The 12,003-nt window shown below is 38.4% G+C and overlaps 2 protein-coding genes across 10 annotated transcripts in view; one reads left to right on the forward strand and one right to left on the reverse strand.

Moving 5' to 3' along the window:
* The window catches only part of LOC145520640 (uncharacterized), a 310,815-nt gene that overhangs the window by 236,730 nt on the left and 62,082 nt on the right, over positions 1 to 12,003 (reverse strand). The gene's annotated exons all lie outside the window — the stretch shown is intronic.
* Positions 1 to 12,003, forward strand: part of MYRIP (myosin VIIA and Rab interacting protein) — a 227,693-nt gene that overhangs the window by 21,831 nt on the left and 193,859 nt on the right. For both annotated transcript variants that reach the window (XM_081527574.1, XM_081527576.1), the window contains exon 2: positions 8,155 to 8,298. In XM_081527574.1, coding sequence (XP_081383700.1) covers positions 8,186 to 8,298 — 113 coding nt within the window. In that variant the 5' untranslated portion in view covers positions 8,155 to 8,185. The remainder of the gene's footprint in view (positions 1 to 8,154; positions 8,299 to 12,003) is intronic.

Here is a 12,003-nt window from a genome sequence, read left to right on the forward strand (position 1 = left end):
AAGTGTATTGGATGTTATCAAATACTTTTCTGTATTTATTAAGGAGATTATGGGATCTTTGCCCTTTATATTCTATTAACATGCTACATCACATTGATTGATTTTCACATGTTCAACCAACCTTGCATTCATGCCACAAATCCTTCTTTGTTATGGTGTACCTAATCCTTTTTTGTATGTTGCTGGATTTTGTTTGCTAATATGTTGTTGAGGACTTTTTCATCTGTATTCATAAGGGATATTGGTTTATAGGTTTATTTTATTGTGATATCCTTGTTTGCTTTTTATTTCAGGATAATACTGGCTTCTTAAAATGGATTAAGAAGTTATTTCCTCCTATTCTACTTTTGGGGGAAGGGTTGGTGTTAATTTTTCTTTTTTTAATGTTTGGTTTTCTTTGTGGAAGCTTTTATTACTAATTCAATATCTTTACTAGTTATAGATCTATACATAATTTCTATTTCTTCTTAAGTCAGTTTTGGTGAGCTGTCTAGGATTTTTTTTTTCATTTCATCTAGGTTATCTAATTTTCTGGCATACAACTGTTCACAGTATTCCTTTATAATCCTTCTTATTTTTGTAAGGTCAGTATTGATGGCCCTCTTTCATTCTTGGTTTTAGTAATTTGAATCTTATGTTTTTTTTTCTTGATCAGTCTTGCCAAAGATTTGTCAATTTTGTTGATCTTTTCAAAGAACTGACTTTAGATTTTATTTTCTCTGTATTGTTTTTCTATTCCATTGGTTTCCTCTCTTTATTATTTACTTCCTTCTGCTTACTTCAGTTCAGTTTGCTTTTTTTTTTTTTTTAAATCTTTTAAGGTAGAAGGTGAGGTTATAGATTTGTCATGGTTCCTTTTTAATATAGGTGTTTATATCTATAAATTTACCCTTAAGCACTACTTTAGCTGCATTCTATAAGTTTTGGTATGTGTGTTTTCATTTTTATTTATCTTAAGGTATTTTCTTATTTCTCTTGACTCCTTGGTTATTTATAGTACATTGCTTAATTTCCATATACATGTGAATATATCAAATTTCTTTGTTATTAATTTCTAATTTCCTTCCGTTGTAATTAGAGAATATATTTTATACTATTCAATTCCTTTAAATGTATTAAGATTTATTTTACAGCCTAATGCATGGTCTATCTGGAGAATATACCATGTGTACTTTAGAATGTATGTTCTGCCATCATGTAGAGTATTCTGTAGATGTCTGCAAGAGCTACGTAGATTATAATATGGGTTAACTTTTCTATATCCTGGCTGATGTTTTGCTAATTGCTCTACTATTGAAGGTTGATATAGAAATTTCTATTATTGCTGAATTGTCCATTTCTTTTTTTTAATTCTGTCAGTCTTTGCTGAATAGACTTCCTTTAGTATTTCTTGTAAAGCAGATCAGCTGGTGGTAAAATCTCTCCATTTTTGCTTATCTGGAATGTCTTGTCTTAATTTATCCTTAATTTTTGAAGGATACTTTTCTGGATATAGAATTCTTGGATAATAATCCTTTTCTTTCAGTTCTTTGAATATATCATCTCTCTGCCTTTTGACCTCAGTGATTCCTGATAAGAAGTCAGCAGTTGATCTTACTGAAGATCCTTTGTGTGTGATGAATCATTTTTCTCTTGTTACCATCAAGATTCTGTATTTTGTTTGACTTTTGACTGTTTGACTATGATGTGTCTAGATGTGCATTCTTTGAATTTTTCCTATGTAGAATTTATTAGAGTTTCCCAGTTGGCTCAGTGGTGAAGAATCCACCTGCTAGTACAGGAGACACAGCTTTGACCCCTGGGTCAGGAAGACCCCCTGGAGAAAGAAATGGCAACCTACTCCAGTATTCTTGCCTGAGAAATCCCACAGACAGAGGAGCCCGACAGGCTATAGTTCATGGGGTTGCAAGAGAGTCTGACATGACTTAGCAACTAAACAAAAACGAAGAGTTTGCGGAGCTTCTTGAATGAGAAGACTAACAACACTTTTCATCAAACTTGGAAAGTTATCCACCATAGTTTATTCACTATTTTTCTATTCCTTTTTCTTCCTCCTGTTAATATCATTCCCAGGAGAGAGATGTAACACCCCTGGTCCAATCAACTATGCCCTGTTGGTATGACCATGTCTTCTCTGGGCCTTCCCTGTGTACAGGGAAAGAATGAGTCTCAGAGAGGGGGCTATTCATGGCAGGGATAACACCCTGAAGGTGAAGGAATGAAAGTGAGCTCTATAGCCCAAGCACCACTTACTGCAAAGAAGCTGCAATGCAAGTACATCTCAGACCACTTGTGCTTTTCTTTCTCTCCTTCCCAGGCCTAGTTCTTTTCTTTCTTTCCTTTTTTACCACCTGATAACAAGAGTCTTAAATGGGACAGCCCTAACATTTTGATTCCTTTGTATAAGTAAGAAATTTCTCTTCAGCTCTAGTCAAGATCTAGTGATGGTCAAAGAGGGAAGCCCCAGCAGTATTTACCCTTTATTGTTTTTAGGACTTTGGATATTCCAAGTTAATCTCTTTACCTCTCTCTGTGTATCAGGTGCAACACACACACACACACACACACACACACACACACAGTGGATTTGTAAAGATTCCATTAATGCATTTGTCCTTTACCCATCTGTTCTAGGTTCGTTTCTAGAATGTCACTTGTATAAACACTGACCCTTCATGATGAACTTCCCATTGCGTGTATATTTCATATTCTTGGAATGTCTGGTTTTTTTTTTTCATTTGCAAAGTTTGTGCTATCTAGTTTCCTATAGAATTATCTATATCCTCCCTCTAGTTGTTCTATTCAAGAACAGTATAGACAATTCTACCTTTATTTTGGTTTTATCTTTGTCAAGTTGTATCCATCTGCTTTCCTTTTTAAGTCATCAGCTTCTTCTAAAGCTCAAATAACTCTGTAGCTTCCTATGATAATTGCATTTTAAAAACCCCAGCTACATGCATTTGACAAATACAGAGGTAAACACAGATTGGCTTTTTAGTGACAGACTTCTTAGAGGCCCTGATAAGCTTGTCTGCACTGTACATCCCCAAGAGGGCAATACAGTGTGAGGCATTGCTCTCTAGTTTATTTCATCTCTGAGCTCTCCTTTCTCAGAACACTCAGAACAGGAACAGTGACATGTTAGGGAAATGGTGATGTAATTAAATCTTGAAGTTTTTTAATTTTCTCATTACTAAATTTTAAAATGTATTCTCTCTGCTACCTTCTTATTTGAGTATAAACCAGAGAAATCCAGGAGTGGGAGCACCGGGTCTGAAAGTCAGAGCATCTGAACCAGTTTTGTGTCTGGGAAATCATTTCCCTCTGGGCTTACACTCTCCCATCTGTAAATGAAAGAGTCAAACCTGTGTGACCTCTGACTCATGGACATTGAGGCTTTTCCAGCCCTACTGATGTTCTTTCTCCTATGATGCAGGAAATCTAATTGTGTTTACTGTAAAAAAGGGAAGACGCTTTTACTATTTCCCCCAAAGGGTTTCTCATTATTCTCTGTCTTATCCATTTAGAGCTACTTTGTTTATTTCTCCACAGAAACCATTTATGCCTCTTGAGTCCTGATCACTTAGATTTGATATGATCAAAGTTGTCACTTCTGTCTTGTCCAAACTGGGCATCTTAGAATCTCACTTTGAATTCTCAGAACCCAAAAGCCAGTGAAGTGAAGGGGGCAGACATATCACTTTCTGGGAGACTCCAAAGTGCGGCTATCACCTTTAATGAGGTGTTTTAAAGGGAGAAGTCAGTCTGCATTTTCCCTGTGCTCTCTGATATGTTTCTTCCTGTTCATCAGGAGACCAGAAGATGGCAGCTAAGAAGCCTCCGCTTTCTTGAGCAGCCCAGGGGTGGGGTCTTGTTCCTGATTCACTTCCTCAGACCAGCAGGTGCTCCAGGCTCTCTTCCCACCCATATGTGATTATCCCCAGCCAGATCTTCTCTCTCCTTCACAGAGGGCCCATTTTGTTCTGTATTATCACATTCATTCTTAAAAATAAATATATGTATTCTTGGTTTTCTGTGCTTTTGAACTTTATATAAAAATGAGTCATACAGTTTGCATGCTGTACATGCATATACATGTGGCTTGTCTGTCTCAACAGCATGTTTTATTAGAAATTCACGCATGTGGAATATACCTTTAGGATGTTCTTTTTCACTGCAGTGGAGTATTCCATCGGTATGAAACAAGCACACACTATTTGTTTATCGTTCTTCCTGTTTATGATTGTTTGAGATGGTTTACAGGTTTTACTTATTTATATTTTTTGCTCTTTTGAATGCTACTGTTACTAATGTTCTTCTGTTAGGATGAGCTATGTGAAATAGGAATTTTTATAGGTTCCCATTTATTTCATATGATTCAACCCAATTCCTGTCTGTTGGTGGATATTTGTAAGATTATGTCTGAGAAATATGCCTACAGAAATGCTGAAGTACATGCATCTTCAATTTTGAAAATGAGGCCTAATTGTGTTACAAAGAGACTGTATCAGTTTGTACTCACTATATCAAAATTGTCTTACCTCCTGGCAACACTGGATAAAGACAGTTTTGGTGTGTATGAAATATGGTTTCAACTGCAATTCTATAACTACCAGTGAAATTAGCATCTTTGTATATGTGTATTTGCCATGTCTGTTCGGAGAAGGCAATGGCACCCCATTCCAGTACTCTTGCCTAGAAAATCCCATGGACAGAGGAGCCTGGTAGGCTGCAGTCCGTGGGGTCGCTAAGAGTTGGACACGACTGAAGTGACTTAGCAGCAGCAGCAGCAGCAGCCATGTCTGTTTCTTCTTCTGTATAAAAATGTGGAAGTGACTTCAGAACTGGGTAAAGGTAGAGCATGGAAGAGTTTTGAGCTGTATGTTAGAAAAAGTCTAGGTTTCCGTTAGGAGACTGTTAGAAGAAATATGAATGTTAAAGGTGATTATAGTGAGGACTTGGGAAGAAAAGAGGAGAAATGGAGAGAAAGCTTCTCTTATATTAGAGAATGCATGTATCATCATGAACAAAAAGTTGATAGAAATATGAATGTTAGAGGTGTCTGCTGAGGTTTCAGAAAGTAATGAGAAATATGTAATTGGAAACTGAAGGAAAGGCATTCTTGGTTATAAAGTGGCAGAGAATTTGTTCTAATTGTGTTCCAGTGTTTTATGTAAAGTAGAACTTGTCAGTGACTATGGACTTGGATATTTACCTGAGAATTCTAAAATAAGTATTAAAGACTGGTTTATGCTTGCTGCTATAATAAGATGTGAGAGGAGAGAGGTGAATTGAAGACAGAATTGTTCCACAAAAGGAACCAGAACTTGCCGATTTGAAAAATTCTCAGTATCCTCATACTGCAAAAATGAGAAAGTCTGTCTATAGAGAGCAAGCAGGGTGTGACTGGACAACCATTTGCTTATGAGATTAGACTGTGGCTCACAGATCCAGTCAACCATTGCAGCAGAAACTGGAAACAGAGACGCTGTTACCCAGGACAGATCTGTAGAGGATCCTGCTGTCTGATGACTTGGACCCCTGTGAACGCATGGGAAGCTGACAAAGTTTTGGAGAATTTACATCGACAGAAACACTGCCAGCTTAAACTAAATAGAGGCAGGATACCTGAGGGAAGGCTGCTGGACTTCTGAGAGTCTACAGGATGGGCCAGTAGAGCTTTGGCTACAAGCATGTACTATCCATCAGGAAAAGGGAAGAATGATCCTGAAGACAAACCAGAGGTCTGCAAGGGTGTCACGGTCACCATGGCCTGGGGAGGGCCGCTGTCCCTCCTCAGTTACTGAGAGCAGGCCATGCTGCTGTGGCTACACCCAGGGCCAAGCGGGTGAGACAGCCACCCTGCTGGACTTGGAGGACAGACCACGGGGCCAAAGAGAATTATCCTCGAGCCTTAAACAAACGAAACAGAAGGAGACCCATAAATACAGAGAACAAACTGGTGGTTGCTGAAGGAGAGGGGGTGGAGGGACCAGATGAAATCAGTGAAGGGAATTACGAGGTACAAACCTCCAATTATAAAATGAAGAAGGCATGGGAATGTAAAGTACACATAGGGATAAAAATATTAAAAATAAGCAAATAGTAGATTATGCCTGAAAAAAGTACACATGGGGAATATAGTCAATAATATCGTAACGACTCTGGATGGTAACTGGACTTGTTGTGGTGATATTTCATAACGTATAAAAATATCGAATCACTGTGTGGTACAGCTGAAACTAATATAGTATAGTATGTCAAGTATAATTTAATAAAAAAAAACCTAATGGAATTTGCCCTGCTTTCAGACTTGCTTGAGACCTAAGCCTTCTTTCTCCCTTTCAACCTCTCCCCGCTAGAATGGAATGTCTCTCCAATGCCTGCCCCACTACCCTGCTCTGATAGCAGAGAACTTGTCTGCTTCCACAGGATTAGAAGGGGAAAGGATTTCTGCCTCACGATGAATTCCTCATACCTAAAGTAGATGATAATGAGATGGGATTTTGGACTTCGAGTGATGCTGGAATAGGTTAAGACTTTTGTGGCTGTTGGGATGAGGTGATTGTAATGTACGCATGAGAAGGACGCACTATCTGGGGGAGGGGGGTGCAAAGGGTGAAGAGTTCCAGGCTGAGACAAATTCATATGTTGGAGTCCTAACCTGAGCACCTCAGATTTTTACTGTATTTGGAGATAGAATATTTAGAGTGGCAGTGAAGTTAAAATGATGGTATTAGGGTGGACCCTAATCCAATGCAATTGGTATCCTTATAAGAAGGAAAAATTAAGACATAGGTGTGTACAGAGGGAACTCCATGGGAAGATACAGGCAGAAGATGACCGTCTGTAAGTCATGGAGAGGGGCTTCAGGAGAAGTCAACTCTGCCGACATCCTGATCTCAGACTTCTAGCCTTTAAAACTGTGAGAAAATACGTTTCTGTTATCCACACCACCTCATCTGTGATGCTGTTACTAGCCAACTGTTACTCCTCCGTGTATGCCAATACCACTCAGTCTTGATTAATGTAGCTTTATAATAAAGACATTCAGTATTGACTAGAGGTGGTAAGAGTGGTCATTCTTGCCTTTTTCCTGATCTTAGGGGGAAACAGTCAGTCTTTCATCACTGAATCTGATGCTAATTGTAGGTTTTTGTTGTTTTTATTTTTTTTAATGCTTTTTATATGATGGAGGAAATATTCTCTAGTCTTAGTTTTCAGAGGGTTTCTATCACGAATGGGCCCTGAAGTTTGTCAAATGCTTCTTCTGCTTGAAATGATCGGATGATTTTTCCCTTTTATTCTACTAATGCAGTGGGTTACTCTGATTTTTGAATGCTGAACCACCTTACATTGCTTAGATAACACTCACTTGGTTATGGTATGTAATAATACTTTTGAAATCTTGCTGCATTGGTTCCACAGATATCTTTGTGGAGAATGTTTGAATTTATGTTTGTGATGCCCTTCAATTCTAGGCACTTTTCTGGAATTATTTATTTCATTTTACCACCGGGTGCAACCAGTCACTAAAAATTATTTTTTTTAAAAAAAATGTGGTTTCCCATAATTTTTAGGTATGTACCTCTGAGGAGGTGTTTCTTTGAAATATATTTTCTGGTGCTAAGAAAATGTCTAAAAGTATTATTTTAGTTTTTTCTTTTTTTTTTTTTGCAGAAGAGAGTTTATCAATTTCTAGTTTGTATTTCAGTCATGTGATAAAAGCCTCAGGAGATATATAGGATATTTTTTAAAGTGTGATTTTTTTATCTTGCAATTATGTGTAATATTTACAATTTGAGACTTCAAATCACAGAACTTGAGAAATTTTGGATATCGTCTTTTGGCGTCTTGCAGAAATTTACAGCAGATCTTATGTACACCTCATTTTATTGAAAAGAATAATTTATCGTTTTTATTTCTAATTTAAGAACTGGGATAGATAACAGTGTTGATGATCAGCTACCTTTTCTTTTTCTCCGCAGCCTCGCTGAAGTTGTCTCTAAATATTTGCTGAGTATGAGAGCAGAGCAGGAAGCCACCTTATACAAACACTGTGTTTAATTCTGTTTAATAACAACATTGGTTGATTTTATCCACGGAGAACTTTTTTCTCGCCCTCAACTTGTGGTCTCTCCTTTGATTTCTCAGGTCTTGTTTCATCATCTGTGTTGGACGTTAAATGATGGGGAGGAAGCTGGACCTGTCTGGTCTGACCGACGATGAAACAGAGCATGTCCTCCAGGTGGTCCAGCGAGACTTCAATCTCCGAAAAAAAGAGGAAGAGCGTCTCAGGTGAGATGCTCCTATTTTGCACCTGGGTACACTGAACCACATGTGGACAAGTGAAACAGGCTTCCTGATGTTCCTTGCTGTCAGCCCTGTGTTCAAAGCGTTTATATCATGTAGACATGTAAACAGAATGTCCTTCCCTCTGTAGTCAGGCTGACTAGCTTCACTGCTGGGCATCACAATGTCAGCTCAGAACTGTGACTGTTCACACTGGCAGTCAACATCGTTGTTTGGCTGCTCACCTGGCGCTGCAGAATGGATGGAGTTTGTGATGACAGTAGCTGCTTTGAGCTTGCTCCTGGGTTTTATTTTCTTGTCCAGGTACTACTGAAGAATAATCAAAGTGTTATATAAATGGGAGAATTAGACTCATAGCTGTATACTCTTCTGTTAGAGCTCTTGGCTACCATGGCACAGAAAGAGAGCTCTAAAGACCTGGTTCAAGGAGAGTGATCACCAGGCTGGGATGGGAATACCTGGCTCAACTTTGCCCCCTCATTTTATAGAAGGGAAAACTGAGACCCAGAGAGGGGGGCTTGTGACTCCTCTGAAGTTGATATTTTCTCAAGGGATGTTCTTGGAAGTACTGTTGCTGCCTAAATTTGGAAGAAGTCAGAGTGATGGAAATGCGGTCATGTGCTGGGATTTGTGTGTTAGAATCTGATGGCAAGTCCTCATGAGCTCCTGTTCTCCATAAACCTGTTTTTATGTTGAATTTTTTTAAGGTTTTTTTTTTTTTTTTTAAATGTGGACCATTTTTTTAAAAAAAGTCTAAATTTGTTACAATATCGTTTCTGTTTTGTTTGGGGTTTTTTTTTTTTTTTTTTTTGGCTGCAAGGCATGTGGGATCTTAGTTCCCCAACCAGGGATCAAACTCATAGCCCTGCATTAGAAGGTGAAATTTTAAATACTGGACTGCCAGGGAGATCCCCACAAACCTGTTATCCCTCGGGATTTCACAGGTTTGTCATGGTACTGTCTCCTTCCTTGGCCATTGAGCTCAAAACCTGTCTTTATAATTCCTCCCTGACTTGGTTCTCATACAGGCTAGGGCCAGACTTTGTTATTTCTGCCTCCTCAGCATCTCTCCCAACCCTTTTCCAGTCCAGCTTTCATGACTTTTCATCCCAGTCATTGCAGTAACTTTCTCTATGATCCGCTCTCTACTCCAGAGTGGTGCCCCATTTCAGTTTGAATCATGCCCTTTCCCACTCTGCTTAAAATTGACATGGATTGTTTTCTTTTGCCCTTGGAGTTTCTCAGTGTTTCTGTTTCTGTAGAAGAGTAACCCCCATTTCTTGTAAGCACCCTCGTGTAATTAACTTCATTTCTACCATGTTTTTTTTTTTCCCATATTGTATGTATTCAATATGTGCTTGTTAGACGGAAGACAAGAAATATGTTAAATAGTTGATTTAAAAACTATGTGCCAGAGAAACAGACATACGAATCAATGGAACAGAAGAGAGAGCCAAGAAATAAACCCACAGACCTCTGGTTAATTAATCTTCGACAAAGGAAGCAAGAATATACAATGGGGAAAAGACAGTCTCTTCAGCAAGTAGTGTTGGGAAAGTTGGGTAGCCACATGCAAACTGAAATTAGAACATACCGTCACACTATACACAAAATAGATGCAAAATGACTTAAAGACTTAAATATAAGATATGGTATCATAAAATTCCTAGAAGAGATCATAGGCAAAACATTCTCTGACATAAATCATACCAATGTTTTCTTAGGTCAGTCTCCCAAGGCAACAGAAATAAAAACAAAAATAAACAAATGGGACCTAGTAAAACTTACAAGCTTTTCCACAGCAAAGGCAACCATAAACAAAATGAAGACAACCTACAGAATAGGAGAAAATATTTGCAAGTGATGTGACTGACAGGTGTATATTTCCAAAATATACACATAGCTCATACAACTCAACAACAAAATTAAACAACTCAATTGAATAGCTAAAACAACTAAGTTGAAAAATGAGCAGAAAGCATTAATAGACATTTCTCCAAAGAAATAATGTAAATGGCTAATAGGAACTTGAAAATATGCTCAACATTGCTAATTATTAGAGAAACGCAAATCAAAACTACAATGTGTATCACCTCACACTGGTCAGAATGACCATAACTAGAAAGTCTACAGATAACAAATGCTGGAAAGGATGTGGAAGAAAGGGAACTCTCTTACACTGCTGGGGAACGTAAGTTGTTCCAGCCACTGTGGAAAGTGGTATTCTCAGAAAACTAAGACTAGAATTACCATATGTCCAGCAATCCCACTCCTGGAATATATCCAGACAAAACTCAATCCAAACTGATACGATCACCCCTGTGTCCCTAGCAATACTATTCAAACTAGCCAACATATGCAAACAAGTGAAATGTCTATTGACAGATGAATGGATAAACTCAATGTGGCACATGTATATAATGTGCTATGAAAAAAATGAAATAATGCCATTTGCAGCAACACGGATGCAACTAGAAATTATCATCATACTAAGTGAAGTAAGTCATTAAGACAAATACCATATGATATCACTTATATGTGGAATTCAAAATATGAGACAAATGAACCTATCTACAAAACAGAAACAGACTCTCAAACTTACAGAACAGACTTGTGGTTGTCCGGGGGGAGGGGGTTGGGCAGGATGGTGTGGGATGGGAGGTTGGGGTTAGCAGGTGTACACTCATATATGGAATGGATAAACAAGGTCCTACTATATAGCACAGAGAATTATTATATTCAATACACTATGATAAACCATAATGGAAAAGAATACTTAAAAAGAAGATGTGTGTGTGTGTGTGTGTGTGTATGTATAACTGAGTCACTTTGCTATGCAGCAGAAATTAACACAACATTGTAAATCAACTATACTTAAAAAGTCCCATGTGCCAGGCACTGTTCTAGCTGTTGGGTACATAACAGTGAGCCAAACAAGCCTTCACCCCATGGAGTTTATATTTCAGAGCTATACTACCCATACTATAGCCATCGACCACATATGGGGTGAGTCTGAATTGACATGCACGGTAACATACACACCAGATCTCCAAATTTTAGTACCAAAAAATGTAAGCTATCTCATTAATAATTTTTATATTGACTACATTTTGAAACACCAATTTTTGGATATGTGAGGTTAAAGAAGAAACATTAAAATTAATTTTCCCTGCATATGTTTACTTCTTTTTTGACTACTAGAAAATTTAAAATTAAACATGTCTCACATTATATCTCAATTGGCTAGTGCTGCCCTAGAGGGAGGACAGAGAGAGAGGACATAAATAAATAAAAATATACTTGTATGTATTAGGTGATGAGAGCCACGAAAAAAGAATGGTGGGGAAATAAATGGGGGCAGAGACTGGCCTGGGATGGGCAGGGGGCTCTCTAGTGCATGGGCTGCTCAGGGAAGACCTCTGTGGTCTTGAAGGAGGTGAGGGAGGGAGCTGGGCTGCTTTCTGGGGTGGCATCAAGCAGGGTGGAGGCAACAACAGATGTCAGCTTCTGATTCAGGAATGTGCCTTTATGTTTCCAGAGAAGCTGGAAGGGAGGGAGCCGGGGAGAGTGCAGTGGTAGAGCAAAGTCCAAGCAATAGCCTAAGTTGGAACCACACGTAGTAAATCCAGACTCAAAACCACTGCGGTGGGCAAGCCTTTCCTTGCCTCTCTGCATTGCCTGGATTTAGGA

Source organism: Giraffa tippelskirchi, chromosome 9, assembly GCF_054371585.1.
Source record: "Giraffa tippelskirchi isolate mGirTip1 chromosome 9, T2T-mGirTip1v1.2.pri, whole genome shotgun sequence".
Taxonomy (NCBI): domain Eukaryota; kingdom Metazoa; phylum Chordata; class Mammalia; order Artiodactyla; family Giraffidae; genus Giraffa; species Giraffa tippelskirchi.